Source organism: Scyliorhinus canicula, chromosome 6 (genome assembly GCF_902713615.1).
Source record: "Scyliorhinus canicula chromosome 6, sScyCan1.1, whole genome shotgun sequence".
Taxonomy (NCBI): Eukaryota; Metazoa; Chordata; class Chondrichthyes; order Carcharhiniformes; family Scyliorhinidae; genus Scyliorhinus; species Scyliorhinus canicula.
This window is the reverse complement of record NC_052151.1, coordinates 71,436,140-71,454,440: the sequence shown is the minus strand read 5'-3', so window position 1 is coordinate 71,454,440 and position 18,301 is coordinate 71,436,140. Positions and strand designations below refer to the sequence as shown.

General features: G+C 49.1%; 1 protein-coding gene across 4 annotated transcripts in view; it reads left to right on the top strand.

The window, feature by feature from the left end:
* Positions 1 to 18,301, top strand: part of tfap2d (transcription factor AP-2 delta (activating enhancer binding protein 2 delta)) — a 105,313-nt gene that overhangs the window by 80,371 nt on the left and 6,641 nt on the right. For all 4 annotated transcript variants that reach the window (XM_038799478.1, XM_038799477.1, XM_038799479.1 and 1 more), the window contains one exon: positions 5,895 to 6,036. In XM_038799478.1, the coding sequence (XP_038655406.1) occupies positions 5,895 to 6,036 (142 nt within the window). The remainder of the gene's footprint in view (positions 1 to 5,894; positions 6,037 to 18,301) is intronic.

Here is an 18,301-nt window from a genome sequence, read left to right as displayed (position 1 = left end):
GGAGCTGAGGTAGATTAAGGTGAGACTTCATCATGCCTGCTCACTGTAATTGGTGAGGAAACCCAGAATCCAGATGCAAATGCAGCAGCTGGACTTTTAAAAATAACGGAAAAACACCGCTGAAGCTTCCGCGTTCTTGACACATTGCTGGTCACCCTTCACACGGATAGGTCTGAGAGTTCAATAATCGGGAAAGATGCAAAACAGGCACTTACAGCACAAAGTCACCATCTGCCCTTCAGAATCTAAACCTGCCATATTTTTAATGTGAGGGGACAGTCAGCTCTTTGCTTACATCTAAAAGTTTACTTCTCCCAAAGGTTAATTGTCTTTAAACTCTGAGTAACTGAGACAAATAGATTCCTAATTGTATATGGTCTCTGTTGTGTTGAACACTTTCCACCAGGGTGGTGGTTGGATACTTCAAGCTATCAGCTTTGCAATGATCCCTCCTGAATAGCGTGTCAAAGTATATGGAATTAAGACAAAATTAGATTTGGCTTTGATTCACCCAGTCAAATACTTTGTTCTGTCGAAGCTCACACCAAAAGAATGATTACATGGATGAGACACCAAAACATGACCAGAGAATCGTCGATGACAGAAAGAGATCAATCAGCCTATCACGCCTGCTGAAAGACCTATTATTTTCCTTAACCGTTTTAACTTAGTTTCACCGTACTGCCCTCACCAAATGTCATATTCACATTGCACTATTTTAAATAACAGCCGTAAATTCTCTCCAATGTCCAGGCCAATTTTCAGCCCTCACACCGCCTCTGCCCGGCCCCACCTCTCCTCCGCCCCAACCAACATCACCACAACAGATTTATTGGTACTGATCCAGAGACAAAGTGCTCCTGCCAGTCTGGATGACTCTTTGTGAAACCTGAAAATAGGGTCAGATTTATACTATTGGAAGGGGGAGGCGTGGAACAGTGGGGCTGGATAGAGGGCCAGTGATATGTGGAGATTGACAAAATGTCGTGGGCAGAAAGACAAAGGGAAAGTAATAGGGCTGATTAAGGCTAGGAAGGGTGCTGATAGTGGCACATTAAGAGATTAGAATGTAGGGCAGCACGGTGACGCAGTGGGTAGCACTGCAGCCTCACAGTGCTGAGATCCCAGGTTGGATCCCGACTTCGGGTCACTGTCATAAGAACATAAGAACTAGGAGCAGGAGTAGGCCATCTGGCCCCTCGAGCCTGCTCCACCATTCAATGAGATCATGGCTGATCTTCTGTGGACTCAGGTCCACTTTCCGGCCCGAACACCATAACCCTTAATCCCTTTATTCTTCAAAAAACTATCTATCTTTACCTTAAAAACGTTTAATGAAGGAGCCTCAACTGCTTCACTGGGCAAGGAATTCCATAGATTCACAACCCTTTGGGTGAAGAAGTTCCTCCTAAACTCAGTCCTAAATCTACTTCCCTTATTTTGAGGCTATGTCCCCTAGTTCTGCTTTCACCCGCCAGTGGAAACAACCTGCCCGCATCTATCCTATCTATTCCCTTCATAATTTTAAATGCTTTTATAAGATCCCCCCTCCTCCTTCTAAATTCCAATGAGTACAGTCCCAGTCTACTCAACCTCTCCTCATAATCCAACCCCTTCAGCTCTGGGATTAACCTAGTGAATCTCCTCTGCACAACCTCCAGTGCCAGTACGTCCTTTCTCAAGTAAGGAGACCAAAACTGAACACAATACTCCAGGTGTGGCCTCACTAACACCTTATACAATTGCAACATAACCTCCCTAGTCTTAAACTCCATCCCTCTAGCAATGAAGGACAAAACTCCATTTGCCTTCTTAATCACCTGTTGCACCTGTAAACCAACTTTCTGTGACTCATGCACTAGCACACCCAAGTCTCTCTGCACAGCGGCATGCTTTAATATTTTAACATTTAAATAATAATCCTGTTTGCTGTTATTCCTACCAAAATGGATAACCTCACATTTGTCAACATTGTATTCCATCTGCCAGACCCTAGCCCATTCACTTAATCTATCCAAATCCCTCTGCAGACTTCCAGTATCCTCTGCACTTTTCGCTTTACCACTCATCTTAGTGTCATCTGCAAACTTGGACACATTGCCCTTGGTCCCCAACTCCAAATCATCTATGTAAATTGTGAACAATTGTGGGCCCAACACGGATCCCTGAGGGACACCACTACCTACTGATTGCCAACCAGAGAAACACCCATTAATCCCCACTCTTTGCTTTCTATTAATTAACCAATCCTCTATCCATGCTACTACTTTACTCTTAATGCCATGCATCTTTATCTTATGCAGCAACCTTTTGTGTGGCAACTTGTCAAAGGTTTTCTGGAAATCCAGATATGCCACATCCATTGGCTCCCCGTTATCTACTGTACTGGTAATGTCCTCAAAAAATTCCACTAAATTAGTTAGGCATGACCTGCCCTTTATGAACCCATGCTGCGTCTGCCCAATGGGACAATTTCTATCCGATTGCCTCGCTATTTCTTCCTTGATGATAGACTCCAGCATCTTCCCTACTACCGAAGTTAAGCTCTCTGGCCTATAATTTCCCGCTCTCTGCCTACCTCCTTTTTTAAACAGTGGTGTCACGTTTGCTAATTTCCAATCCACCGGGACCACCCCAGAGTCTAGTGAATTTTGGTAAATCATCATTAGTGCATCTGCAATTTCCCTAGCCATCTCTTTTAGCACTCTGGGATGCATTCCATCAGGCCAGGAGACTTGTCTACCTTTAGCCCCATTAGCTTGCCCATCACTACCTCCTTAGTGATAACAATCCTCTCAAGGTCCTCACCTGTCATAGCCTCATTTCTATCAGTCGCTGGTATGTTATTTGTGTCTTCCACTGTGAAGACTGATCGAAAAAACCTGTTCAGTTTCATAGATTTCATAGAATTTACAGTGCAGAAGGAGGCCATTTGGCCCATCGAGTCTGCACCGGCTCTTGGAAAGAGCACCCTACCCAAGCCCATACCTCCACCCTATCCCCATAACCCAGTAACCCCACCTAACACTAAGGGCAATTTGGACTCTGAGGGCAATTTAGCCTGGCCAATTCACCTAACCTGCACATCTTTGGACTGTGGGAGGAAACCGGAGCACCCGGAGGAAACCCACGCACACACGGGGAGAACGTGCAGACTCCACACAGACAGTGACCCAAGCCGGGATTCGAACCTGGGACCCTGGAGCTATGAAGCATTTGTGCTAACCACTATGCTACCATGCTGCCCTTTAAGTTCCTCAGCCATTTCCTCATCTCCCATTATTAAAACTCCCTTCTCACCCTCTAAAGGACCAATATTTACCTTAGCCACTCTTTTTTGTTTTATATATTTGTAAAAACTTTAACTGTCTGTTTTTATATTCTGAGCAAGTTTACTCTCATACTCTATCTTACTCTTCTTTATAGCTTTTTTAGTAGCTTTCTGTTGCCCCCTAAAGATTTCCCAGTCCTCTAGTCTCCCACCAATCTTTGCCACTTTATATGCTTTTTCCTTCAATTTGATACTCTCCCTTATTTCCTTATATATCCACGGTCGATTTTCCCTCTTTCTACCATCCTTCCTTTTTGTTGTTATAAACCTTTGCTGAGCACTGAAAAATCGCTTGGAAGGTTCTCCACTGTTCCTCAACTGTTCCACCATAAAGTCTTTGCTCCCAGTCTACCTTAGCTAGTTCTTCTCTCATCCCATTGTAATCTCCTTTGTTTAAACACAAAACAGTAGTATTTGATTTTACTTTCTCACCCTCCATCTGTATTTTAAATTCCACCATATTGTGATCGCTCCTTCCGAGAGGATCCCTAACTATGAGATCATGAATCAATCCTGTCTCATTACACAGGACAAGGTCTAGGACCGCTTGTTCCCTCGTAGGTTCCATTACATACTGTTCTAGGAAACTATCGCGGATACATTCTATAAACTCCTCCTCAAGGTTGCCTTGACTGACCTGGTTAAACCAATCGACATGTAGCTTAAAATCCCCCATGATAACTGCTGTACCATTTCTACATGCATCAGTTATTTCTTTGTTTATTGCCTGCCCCACCATAACGTTACTATTTGGTGGCTGATAGTGGAGTTTGCACATTCTCCCCATATTTGCGTGGGTTTCGCCCCCACAACCCAAAGATGTGCAGGGTAGGTGGATTGGCCACGCTAAATTGCTCCTTAATTAGAAAAATGAATTGGGTACTCTAAATTTATTTTTTAAAAAGAGATTAGAATGTGTTGCTGATATAACTAGGTAAGTAGTGTGTAGAAACATAGGAACATAAAAAATAGGAGCAGGAGGAGGCCATTCGGCCTTCGAAAAGGCGAAAGCAAGCAAGGAAAGTGGAAGAAAAGAGAAAAATGTTCAAAAGTCTAACATAATGGCACTTACACTTGAGCCAACACAATTGAAAGCAGTGTGCGGCTGAAGTGATGCAAGATTCCAGCCCTTGTCAAATCCGACACATTCACAATACAGCACTTTTTCTCTTTTTATATTGTCTGTTAATCACTGATCATTGCCCATCCTTAAAAACCTGTAGTTTAAGGACACGAAAAGGTGGCAGCCATGACTCATTCAATATAAAACCAACTTAGCTCTGAGTCAAAATGTTTGGGTTCAAGTCCCACTGTAGAGCCTTGAGAGCCAAAGTCTAGACTGACACTCCAGAGCAGTACTGCGGAGGGCTTGCTGCATGTTAGAAGTGCTGTCTTTGGATGAGATATTAAAATGTGGCCCTGCATTTTCTCTCAGATAAACGTAAAAGATTCCGTGACACTGTTTTGAAGAAGAGCAAGTGAGTAATCACTGGTGTCCTAGTCAATAGTTATCCTTTAATCAATGTCACAAAAACATATTAGCTGGAATTCTCCAGCCGTCGGGATTTTCTTTTCCTGCTGGAATGGGAAATCGCATTGATAAGTGGCAGGAAGAGAGAATACCGCTGCCAACATACGGCGTGCCGCTGAAAAACACGAGGCTGGGGGGCCAGAGAACCTGCCCAGTATTTGGTCATTGGCTGCAATGTTTCCTGCATTACAAAGGTTGCTACGATTCAGAATTAATTTTCTGTAGGTTGTTAACGGTGCTGTATCGATACAAGTCTTTCTTATTCACAGGTTATTGACTCATTTTCCTTAAATTCAGTAAAACCATTCTTGTGTATTTATAAACATGGTAACATGTTTGCTGCCTCCTTATTATTGATCGTTATGTTTTGTTTTGGTGCAACTTCATCTGGAATAATGTATTTTTGTTAGCTTTTTATTATTTCAGGTGCCACCATCACTGCCACACCTTCTCTTTGACCTGCAGAACAGGCTAGCCTCTCCTGCAGTATCGCCATGACAGTTCTAAGTTAAACTCCATGAAAAGACAACAGGGAGTTGCATATCTGCGAAAACTGTGGGGCTTTTGTACATTCCCTTTCCTCCCTCTTAAAGCATTCTGACATCACCAAGTGCACCATCTAGTGGCCTGACTGAAATAGGACTAACCGCATCCAGTGATAACGAGATAGTGATATGAGACTTTGAACATGGCAACTGAGCCAAGTTAATCTTTTTAATTTTTCAGGTATTTCAGCTGGCGAAGAGATAACCTATTTATACAGTGGGATGTGTATCCATCAGCAATATAATACATTAATTAAAGGGCTAATATAGATTAATCTTCACAGTCAATAATGCTGTGCGTGTTTGCACAATCACAAGATGATCGGATTGAGAGCGAGTTATTCACCTGTTGTAAATGTTATGGTGCTTAATTCAAGAGTTTCATCAGATTAAAAATATAGTCGATAACTACATTTAATGCACTACCAGACTTCTCCAAATACGTTGCCTTTTAAGAGTTAAAAGTAATTTCTCTTCTCCCCATAAGGTGAGGCCCTCCACTTAGCCCGGGATTTTGGCTACACGTGTGAGACAGAGTTTCCTGCCAAAGCAGTGGGGGAGCAATTAGCCCGACAACACCTTGAACCCAAAGAACAAACGCCAAGGAAAAAGATGATTCTAGCAACAAAGTATGTATTCTCTGCTACAGTTTTATTCTAATTGTAATGTTCTCTATGTTCACGGATGGCAATGTCTTAGTGGTTGAATCAATTAGAGAACAGACGGCTTTGTTAAAGAACAAAACTATTTATTAACTAATGAAACACTATAAAGCTTTCTACGATGTGAACGATAAGTACAGTTGGATATTATGGCTAAATACAAATAAGTATGATTAACTGGTATTAATTACTATTGACTAAGGAGCTGCTCGATATGTGACTGGACTCTATGCCTGCTATCCACATTCTCCTGCACACATGGTGGGCGGGATTCTCCGACCCTGCGCCAGGGTGGAGAATCGCCGGCAGGCCGTACGAATCGCGCCAGGCTGCCCTAACGCTGGCACGTGATTGGCACCGGCATGGTTGGTGCGGCGTCGGTCGTGGGCCGCTCAACACAGCCAGCCCGACGATTCTCTGGCCCAGATGGGCTGAGCGGCCGTAAGAAAAGAGCAAAGTCCCGCTGGTGCCATTCTAACCTGCTCTGGGCTGGCGGGACCTCGGCGTGTAAGGGGTGGGTGGCAGTCTTTGGGGCGGGGGGGAGGGGGGTCTGAACCCAGGGGGGGGGGGGTGGCTCCGATGTGGCCTGGCCCGCGATCGGGGCCCACTGATCGGCGGGCTGGCCTCTGTGGCTGGGGGCCTCCTTTCCTACGCGGCGGCCCCTGTAGTCCTGCACCATGTTGCATCGGGGTCGGCGCATTGAAGGAGGCCACTGTGCATGCGCGTGTTGGCGCCGGTGCCACTGTGCATGTCCTCGTTGGCACGACGCACAGTTCACGCCGGGATCTGCAGCTGGAGCGGTGCGGCATTTACGACGGCGTGGTCACTCTGCCACGGGATGGGAGAATCCCACCCGGTGTGTCCCAGTAACTTTCCTTTCTGCTCATGCCATCTAGTGGTCGGATGCTAGAATTGTAATCTATACATACAGGCATGCATGTTTATATCCAGTTTGGTTATTATGTACACAGATGATTGTTCACATATTATCACACTAATATGGGTCGTAATCTCATCCCCCCTCCCCCCCACCCCGTCACCACCACCTCCGAACCCACCCACATTCCTCTCATTGTTTACACTGGTGATTTATGTCTTTGTTAGAATCAGCAGCTCTCCATTGGGCAAGATTCTCTGACCTTCTCACGGCATTTTTCTCGGTGGCAGGAGGCAGTCCACCTTTGGTTGGCAGAGGGATCTTCTGGTCCCGTCACTGTCAATAGGATTTCCCACTGAACCAACCCCACGCTGTCAGGAAACCCATGGTGGGGGTGCACCCTTGGTGGGACTGGACGACCCAACTGGCGTGAACAGCCAGAAGATTTTACCCACATCTCCCTGTGTGGCCATAAAATGGTGTATTTTGCTGGCTATTTGACATTGGGGACATCACAATCAAACCTGTGCTATTTAATTTGACACTGAAGGGGTTTAATTCAGGAGCATGCACTTATTCCATCACATAATGGTGAGCCTCAAGTAAACCCCAGTTTTGGGCTTAAGATGCCACCACACTGTGGCGGGCGGCATCATCTGGCGAGTGGATTGAGGATCTCAAAATTGACGTCAGGCAATGAACATTTGGGACATCTGGTTGTCAGGCCCAAAGTGGTGTGGTATTGATGCTTTGTGGTGTGAGGATCGGGGTGGAGATTGAGGGGCATGTCAGAGATCGAGAGGGAGCAGCGGTGATTGTTGTAAGTAATTAGTCTTTTTTAAGGGTTGGCTTTCCATGAGGCAGCCATCAGGTCAAAACAAGGTTACAGCACTGACCTGAAGCAAGCAGCAGACACCTTACTTGTATGTGCAACTGGCCTACTTTAGGCATGGGTAGAAATTGAAATTGTTTTTTGATTGCCTTATCCAACATGGTGGACATGCACTTCTGAAATAGTCACACACTTCTTACCCATTACTTTAGGAACACAGGAGATCATGTAATGCTTGAAAAAACAGACACTACTTCCGGTTGCGGCTATGCGGAGCTAAGCCGTACGTTCGGCAGCTCCAGCTTTAAAAGGACTTGTGGGCTCTTTTAAGGGCCCCAAACGGCGCTGATTCGACGATTCCCGGTGGATAAAGGGGTCTGGAGCAAACCCCCCCGGGATTTATGGTGCGGACCCAGAGTGGGGCGAGGAGAAAAACGGCAGCAGCTCCCCTGGAAAAGTGGGGGAAGGTGGACAAAATGGCGGCTGGTGGAGCCCCTGAGGAGTGGAGGCAGTGGGCGGAGGAGCAGCAGGCGGCCCTTCTGCGCTATTTTACGGAGCTGAAAGGGAAGTTGCTGGAATCCCTGAAGGTAACGACTAGTAAGCTGCTGGAGACCCAGACAACTCAGGGTGCAGCGATACTTGAGTTGCAGCAGCAGGCCTCTGAGCGTGAGGATGAGGTTTCGGCCCTCGTGGGGAAGTTGGAGATGCACGAGGCACTCCACAAAAAGTGGCAGGATCGTTTCGAGGAGATGGAGTTTCGATCAAGGAGGATCCTGGGCCTCGCGGAGGGGCTGGAGGGGTCGGACCTGCCGGCCTATGTGGCCGTGATGCTGAACTCGCTGGTGGGGGCAGGATCCTTCCATCTGCCCCTGGAGCTGGAGGGGGCCCACAGAGTACTGGCCAGGCGGCCTAAGGCGAATGAGCCCCCGTGTGCTGTGCTGGTGCGGTTCCATTGGTTCAGTGACCGGGAGTGTGTGCTGCGATGGGTCAAGACGGTGAGGAGCAGCAAGTGGGAGAATTCGGTAGTGCGTGTCTACCAGGACTGGAGTGCGGAGGCGGCCAAGCGGAGGGCCGGGTTCAACCGGACGAAGGCGGTGCTCCACGGCAAGCAGGTGAAGTTCGGCATGCTGCCGCCTGCGCGCCTGTGGGTCACCTACAAGGACCGACATTACTATTTTGAGTCCCTGAAGGAGGCGTGGGCCTTCGTGCAGGCTGAAAAGTTGGACTCGAACTAGGGATTGGGGGCTGTGGGAGTTTTTTTTGTATCACTGTTTATGCTGTTGCTGGTTATTCTGTTTGGTTTTTTTTCTCTCGCTTTCAGATGATATTGGTTATGGTTTTGTGTCTTAAGGGGGGTATTGGGGTTTGTGGTTGATCTGTTTTTGTTTGTACAGGGTTGGTGGATGGGTTGGGACTGCTATTTGGGAGCTGCGTTGGGGAGGTGAGGTGGGGCAGTGTAAAAGTGCGGGCTTTCCTCTGGTTTCCCGCGCTGCGGGACGAGGGGGGTGGAGCTGGTGGCAAGAGGCATGGATATCAGATCTGTTTTCCCGCGCTGAAGCGGTGCCAAGGAGCTGATGCAGGGGGGGAGGGGTGACCTCATATCGGGTGGGGTCGGAGTTAGGGCGGGAGCTGCCGGGGTCAGCAGAAGTCAGCTGGCTCACGGGAGTACTATGGAGGGAGCGTCATGGCTGGGAGGGGTCCTAGCCTGGGGGGGGGGGGGGGTTGGGATACCGGGTTAGAAAGATAGAGAGATAGAGAAATACAGCACAGAACAGGCCCTTCGGCCCATGTTGTTGCGCCGAACTTTTGTCCTAGGTTAATCATAGAATTTTGGACAATTTTTCATGGCCAATTCACCCAACCTGCACATCTTTGGACTGTGGGAGGAAACCGGAGTACCCGGAGGAAACCCACGCACACACGTGGAGGACGTGCAGACTCCACACAGACAGTGACCCAAGTCGAAATCGAACCTGGGACCCTGGAGCTGTGAAGCAATTGTGCTATCCACAATGCTACCGTGCTGCCCTCAAGAAGGTAACCTACACTCCATTATTTTACCCTAATCCATGTACCTATCCAATAGCCGCGTGAAGGTCCCTAACGTTTCCGACCCAACTACTTCCACAGGCAGTGCATTCCATGCCCCCACTACTCTCTGGGTAAAGAACCTACCTCTGACATCCCCTCTATATCTTCCACCATTTATCTTAAATTTATGTCCCCTTGTAATGGTGTGTTCCACCCGGGGAAAAAGTCTCTGACTGTCTACTCTATCTATTCCCCTAATCATCTTATATACCTCTATCAAGTCGCCCCTCATCCTTCTCCGTTCTAATGAGAAAAGGCCTAGCACCCTCAACCTTTCCTCGTATGACCTACTCTCCATTCCAGGCAACATCCTGGTAAATCTCCTTTGCACCTTTTCCAAAGCTTCCACATCTTTCCTAAAATGAGGCGACCAGAACTGCACACAGTACTCCAAATGTGGCCTGACCAAGGTTTTGTACAGCTGCATCATCACCTCACGGCTCTTAAATTCAATCCCTCTGCAAATGATCGCTAGCACACCATAGGCCTTCTTCACAGCTCTATCCACTTGAGTGGCAACTTTCAAAGATCTATGAACATAGACCCCAAGATCTCTCTGCTCCTCCACATTGCCAAGAACCCTACCATTAACCCTGTATTCAGCATTCATATTTGTCCTTCCAAAATGGACAACCTCACACTTGTCAGGGTTAAACTCCATCTGCCACTTCTCAGCCCAGCTCTGCATTCTATCTATGTCTCTTTGAAGCCGACAACAGCCCTCCTCACTATCCACAACTCCACCAATCTTCATATCATCTGCAAATTTACTGACCCACCCTTCAACTCCCTCATCCAAGTCGTTAACGAAAATCACAAACAGCAGAGGACCCAGAACTGATCCCTGCGGTACGCCACTGATAACTGGGATCCAGGCTGAATATTTGCCATCCACCACCACTCTCTGTCTTCTATCGGTTAGCCAGTTTGTTATCCAACTGGCCAAATTTCCCACTATCCCATGCCTCCTTACTTTCAGCACAAGCCTACAATGGGGAACCTTATCAAATGCCTTACTAAAATCCATGTACACTACATCCACTGCTTTACCTTCATCCACATGCTTGGTTACCTCCTCAAAGAAGTCAATAAGACTTGTAAGGCAAGACCTACCCCTCACAAATCCGTGCTGACTATCCCTAATCAAGCAGTGCCTTTCCAGATGCTCAGAAATCCTATCCCTCAGTACCCTTTCCATTACTTTGCCTACCACCGAAGTAAGACTAACTGGCCTGTAATTCCCAGTGTTATCCCTATTCCCTTTTCTGAACAGGGGCATGACATTCGCCACTCTCCAATCACTTTCTGCCTGTTAGTTTTCTTTGCTGCTGGATTGGCCAGGGAGGAGCTGGTTTGGGTCGGGGGGGGGGTCGGGATGAGGTTCTATCGCCTTGGGAAATGGGCCGAATGGGTGCTGGCCAGGGGCGAGCAGTCGATGGGCCATGGCTAGTCGACGGGGGAGGGGGGCGGGGTGAGGGGGTTGAATGGGCCAGTTAAGCGAGCCCGGGTGTTTTCGCCTCTGAAGGGGCTGAAGGCGGACGTGGCCATGCTCCAGGAGACTCACCTGAAGGTGGCGGACCAGGTCCATCTGAGGAAGGAGTAGGTGGGGCAGGTTTTCCATTCAGGGCTCGACTCGAAGAACCGGGGAGTGGCGATCCTGGTGGGGAAGAGGATGACGTTTGAGGCGTCTGAGGTGGTGGCTGATAGTGGCGGCAGATAAGTGATGGTAAGCGGTAAGCTGCAGGGGGAGAGGGTGGTGTTGGTAAATGTGTATGCCCAAAATTGGGATGATGCTGGTTTAATGAGGCGTATGTTGGGCCCCATTCCTGACCTGGAGGTGGGGGGGCCTGATCATGGGCGGGGACTTCAATACGGTGCTGGATCCCCTACTGGGTCGTTCTAGTTCAAGGACAGGCAGGAGGCCGGCGGCGGCCAAGGTGTTGAGGGGGTTTATGGACCAGATGGGAGGAGTGGATCACTGGAGGTTTGGGAGGCCGAGGGCTCGGGAGTACTCTTTTTTCTCCCATGTGCACAGGGTTTATTCCCGTATTGATTTCTTTGTCCTGAGTAGGGGACTGGTCCCGAGGGTGGAGGAGGCCGAATATTCGGCTATAGCGATTTCGGACCATGCTCCGCATTGGGTGGATCTGGAGATGGGGGAGGTGCGGGACCAGCGTCCGCTTTGGCGTTTGGACGTGGGGTTGTTGGCTGATGAGGAGGTGTGTAGGAGGGTCCGGAGATGTATCGAGAGGTACCTCGAGGTCAGTGATACTGGGGAGGTCCTTGTGGGGATGGTGTGGGAGGCTCTGAAGGCAGTGATTAGCGGGGAGCTGATCTCCATCCGAGCCCATAGGGAGAGGGGGGGAGAGGAGGGAGAGGGAGAGACTGGTGGGGGAGCTGTTGAGTGTAGATAGGAGGTACCCCGGAGGAGGGATTGCTGGGGGAGCAGCGTAGCCTGCAGGCCAAGTTTGATTTATTGACCACCAGAAAGGCGGATACACAGTGGAGGAAGGCGCAGGGAGCGGTCTACGAGTATGGAGAGAAGGCGAGCAGGATGCTGGCGCATCAGCTTCGTAAGTGGGACGTGGCTAGGGAGATTGATGGAGTGAAGGATAGGGGTGGGAATGTGGTGCGGCAGGGGGCAGAGGTCAATGGGGTCTTCAGGGACTTCTACAGGGAACTGTACCGGTCGGAGCCGCCGGTGGTGGGAGTGGGAATGGAGAGCTTTTTGGACAGGCTGCGATTTCCAAGGGTGCAGGAGGAGCAGGTGGAGGGACTGGGGGCGCCGATCGAGTTGGGGGAGCTGGTCAGAGGGATTGACCACATGCAGTCGGGGAAGGCGCCGGGACCGGATGGGTTCCCGATTGAATCTTATAAGAAATACGCGGACCTGTTGGGCCCCCTGTTGGTTAGGACCTTCAATGAGGCATGGGAGGGGGGTGTTTTACCCCCGACGGTGTCACGGGCGCTGATTTCCCTGATCCTGAAGCGAGATAAGGACCCCCTGCAGTGTGGATCATATAGGCCAATTTCACTGCTGAATGTGGACGCCAAGTTGCTGGTGAAGATCTTGGCCACTAGAACAGAGGACTGTGTGCCGGGGGTGATACATGAAGATCAGACGGGTTTTGTGAAGGGGAGGCAGCTGAACACGAACGTACGAAGGCTGCTATATGTGATAATGATGCCGGCGGCAGAAGGAGAGGCGGAGATTGTGGTGGCATTGGATCCGGAGAAGGCCTTTGATAGGGTTGAGTGGGGGTACTTGTGGGAGGTGTTAGAGAGGTTCGGGTTTGGGGTGGGGTTTATTAAATGGGTGAGGTTGCTGTACGAGGCACCGATGGCGAGTGTAGCGACAAATGGGAGGAGGTCCGAGTACTTCAGGCTCCACCATCGGACGAGGCAGGTGTGCCCCCTGTTCCCCTTGCTTTTTGCGTTGGCAATTGAGCCTCTTGCCATGGGTCTCAGGGAGTCGGGGAGGTGGAGGGGTCTGGTGCGGGGTGGGGAGGAGCACCGAGTGTCGCTGTATGCGGACGATGTATGCTGCTGTATGTAGCAGACCCGGTGGGGGGAATGCCAGAGGTGATGGAGATTCTTGCTGAGTTTGGGAGTTTCTCGGGCTATAAATTGAACCTGGGCAAGAGTGAGCTGTTTGTTGTACACCCGGGAGATCAGGAGGAGGGGATTGGTAGGCTCCCGCTAAAGAGGGCAGTGAGGAGTTTTAGGTACCTAGGGGTTCAGGTGGCTAGGAGCTGGGGGACTCTGCACAAGCTTAATTTTACTAGGTTGGTGGAGCAGATGGAGGAGGAGTTTAAAAGGTGGGACATGCTGCCGCTGTTGTTGGCGGGTAGAGTACAGTCCGTTAAAATGACGGTGCTCCCGAGGTTTTTGTTTTTGTTTCAGTGCCTCCCCATTTTCATTCCGAGGGCCTTTTTTAGGAGGGTGAACAGCAGCATTCTGGGATTTGTTTGGGCGCACGGGACTCCGAGGGTGAGGAGAGTCTTTTTGGAGCGGGGCAGGGATAGAGGGCGGCTGGCGCTGCCCAACCTCTCGGGGTACTTTTGGCGGCTAATGTCTCGATGGTACGTAAGTGGGTAATGGATGGGGAGGGGGCAGCATGGAAGCGGATGGAGATGGCATCCTGTGGAGGCACGAGCCTGAAGGCACTGGTAACGGCGCCGTTGCCGCTTCCTCCAACGAGGTACACTACGAGCCCGGTGGTGGCAGCTACCCTCAAAATTTGGGGGCAGTGGAGGCGACACGGGGGGAAGTGGGGGGCTCGGTGGAGGCCCTGCTGCGGGGGAACCACCGGTTTGTCCCAGGGAACATGGATGGCGGGTTCCTGGGGTGGCACAGGGCGGGCATTAGGAAGTTGGGAGACCTGTTCATTGACGGGAGGTTTGCGTGCCTGGGTGAACTGGAGGAGAAGTTTGAGCTCTCCCCGGGGAATATGTTCAGGAACCTTCAGGTCAAGGCATTTGCTAGGCGGCAGGTGGAGGGGTTCCCTTCGCTGCCCCCGTGGGGGGTAAGGGGTAGGGTGCTTTCGGGGGTATGGGTTGGGGATGGGAAGGTGTATGACATCTACCAGGTGATGCAAGAGGTGGAGGAGGCATCGGTAGAGGAGCTGAAGGCTAAGTGGGAATTGGAGCTGGAAGAGCAGATTGAGGAGGGGACATGGGCGGACGCCCTGGAGAGGGTGAACTCCTCCTCTTCATGTGCGAGGCTTAGCCTCATCCAGTTCAAGGTACTGCACAGGGCTCATATGTCCGGGACGAGGATGAGCAAGTTTTTTGGGGGTGAGGACAGGTGCATTAGGTGTTCGGGGTGCCCAGAGAACCATGCCCATATGTTCTGGGCATGCCAGGCACTGTGGGAATTCTGGCAGGTGGTGGCGAGGACGGTGTCGAGGGTGGTTGGGTCCAGGGTCAAGCCAGGCTGGGGACTCGTGATATTTGGGGTTGGGGTGGAGCCGGGAGTGCAGGAGGCGAAAGAGGCCGATGTTTTGGCCTTTGCGTCCCTAGTAGCCCGGCGGAGGATCTTGCTGCAGTGGAAAAATGCAAGGCCTCCGAGCTTGGAGACCTTGATCAATGACATGGCGGGATTCATTAAGCTGGAGAGGGTCAAATTCGCCCTGAGGGGGTCGGTACAAGGGTTCTTTAGGAGGTGGCAGCCTTTCCTCGACTTTCTGGCTCAACGATAAGGAACTAGGTCAGCAGCAGCAGCAACCCGGGGGGGAGGGGGGGAAAGGGGGGGGGGGGGGTCTCAGGGGGGTATTGTTTAAGTTAAATTGCTTATTGTTAATTTATTTTGTTGCTTATTGGGTTGGGGGGGTGGGGTGGTTCGTTACATGCGTTGTTACGGGTGCCGAGGGGTGTTTATTATTGTTATTATTATTGTTTTGTTGCTATATATTTTTCACAAAATTCCAATAAAAATTATTTTAAAAAAAAAGAAAAAACAGACACTACCCGGCGCAATGTTACACACTGACAATTTTCAGGAAGGACAGTGAATTACAATCAGGTGTAGTTGACATTCCCCCCTCTCTAATCCAAGGATACTGAAGCCAAAGATATGTCCTGGTTCTGTTCTGGCTGAGGTCAGCAAATCCACCTCAGGGCAGCCATTGAACCTGGAGCTTTCTGGTCTTTATTGCTCAATATCACCCCAGAAGGTGCATTTGTCTCTCAGTGTAACTATTGTCATTTATTTCTGAGGGTTATATGTTGATATATTAGCCCCAGACATTTCATTAATTTGGGATAGGAATAAAAACTATGCTTTCAGTTCATTTGACCTTAAATCAATACAGCTTAAGTTTTAAACTCCTGTGAGGAGTGAGACAGTGCGGCACCTGTGCACGTCCTCACAGACTTGGCACCCCATGGAGGAGGAGGAGGACATCCACTCCCTATAATCCCTCCTTCCCCCCAGCCCCTTCACTTTCTGCAATCCCTCCTTTGCCCCCCTAATTGCCCTCTACCTCCCATTCCCCTCCTTCCCACCCATTTCACTGCTCCCCCCCCCCCCCCAATTCCCTGTTAGCAAACCAAAGTCTGGTCAGCGCAAATCCATTTTGGCTTTCTCATGAGGTTCAGCAGCCATAACGGGATTTGCGCCTGCCACTAACGGACCTGAAAAATCATGTCCACTGTCTTTCATGTTACATTAAACCAAGGGCTGGACTACCTTCTCAGGTTGGCACAAAGACTCCCACGGCACTATTTCAATGAAGAAAGGACGAATTACCTGCAGTGTTATGTGTAACAGTTGTCCCTCCAATCAACATCACAAAAACAGGTTATCTGGTAATACATTAGGGGCTGGTTTAGCTCACCGGGCTAAATCGCTGGCTTTTAAAGCAGACCAAGCGGACCAGCGGCACGGTTCGATTCCCGTATCAGCCTCCCCGGACAGGCGCCGGAGTGTGGCGAGTAGGGGCTTTTCACAGTGGCTTCATTGAAGCCTACTCGTGACAATAAGCGATTTAGGGGCTGGTTTAGCTCACTGGGCTAAATCGCTGGCTTTTAAAGCAGACCAAGCAGGCCAGCAGCACGGTTCGATTCCTGTACCAGCCTCCCCGGACAGGCGCCGGAATGTGGCGACTAGGGGCTTTTCACAGTAACTTCATTGAAGCCTACTCGTGACAATAAGCGATTTTCATTTCATTTCATTGCTCTTTGTCGGAGCTTCCTGTGCGCAAATTAGCTGTCAGGTTTCCTACATTACAATAATACCTGCACTTCAAAAGTAGTTAATTAGCTGGAAAGTGCCTTGTAACATCTGGAGGTCAAGAAAACTACCATAAAAATGCAAGTCTTTATTTTTCATCACAAACTGGCACTCAGACCCATTGGCCTTGAACGTTGCACAGGCTCTGACAAAAGGTGGGATCCTGACTAAGCAATTTGTATTGGAGTTCTATACTGTGTGTAAGACCCTGATAAAATTCTCAAATACCAATGGGTGAATGGTGGATCCATTGGTACGGGACATATACGTAACAGTCACACGAGTCAAGTGCCAGGCAATGACCACCTCTAACAAGAAAACCTAACGATCTCCCCTTGACATTGAACTGCATTATCATTTATCCCCTACCATCAACATCCCATGGGGTTACCATTGACCAGAAAGCACCTGGACCAGCCAATTTGATAACCATACAAATACGCAGGTACAAGAGCAAATCAGAGTCTGGGAATTCTGCAGTGAGTAACTCACCTCCTGACTCTGCAAAGCTTGTCCACCATCTCCAAGACTCAATTCGGGAATGTGATGGAATAGTCTCCACTTTTTATGTGGCTGGCCTAGTTAACTTCCTGGTAATCCCCAAGATATTGATAGTGAGGAAATTTGGTGATGGTGATGCCATTGAAATCCTTGGATAGATGGTTTGCTTCTCTCTTGTTGAAGATGGTCATTGCCTCACTTACCAATCCTAGTTTCAATGTTGTTCAGGTTTTATTGCATGTGTCCACAGACTGAGTCAGTATGTAAGGAGTGGTGAATGATGCTGAATATTGTGCAGTCATCAGAGAACATCCCCACTTCTGATGTAATGACAGAGGGAAGGTCATTGGTGAAGCAGTTGAAGATTGTTGGGACTAGGGCACTACCCTCGGCAACTCCTGCAGCAATGTCCTTTGGACTGAGATGATTGACCTCCAAAAGCTGCAATCACCTTCCTTTGTGGAATGTATGACTTCAACCAGTGGAGAGTTTCCCCCCTGATTCCCATTGACTCCAGTTTTGCTGGGGCTCTTTGATGCCATACTTGGTCAAATGCTGCCCTGTTGTCAAGGGCAATTACTCTGATCCTACCACTTGAGTTCACCTCTTTTGTCCATTTTGGACTCATGCTGCAATGAAGTCAGGAGCTGGCAAAACCCAAACTCAGCATCAGTAATCAGGTTATTGCTGAGGAAATGCCACTTGATAGCACTGTTGACGACCCCTTCCATTAATTTTCTGATGATCAAGATTAGACTGATGGGACAGTAATTGACCAGATTGGATTTATCTTGCTTTTTGTGGACAGGGCTTACCTGGGCAATTTTCCACTTTGCTGGGTAGATGCCAGTGTTATAGCTGTGTTGGAACAGCTTGGCCTGAGGCATGGTTAAGTCTGCAACACAAGCCTTAAGTACTACTGCTGGAATGTTGTCAGGGCCTATAGTCTTTTGAGTATCTAGTGCCTTAATTTATTTCTTAATAGCACATGGAGTGAATGAAATTGGCTGAAGATTGACATCTGTGATGCTGGGGACCTTAGGAGGAGGCCAAATTGGATCATCCACTCGGCACTTCTGGCTGCAGGTGGTCGTAGGTGTATGATACAGGACGGTTAAAGAAGAAGGGTAAAATAATTGAAGAATTAATGTTACAACAGAATATGCATGGAAGAAAAGAAGGGTTGGGACATGTTGTGT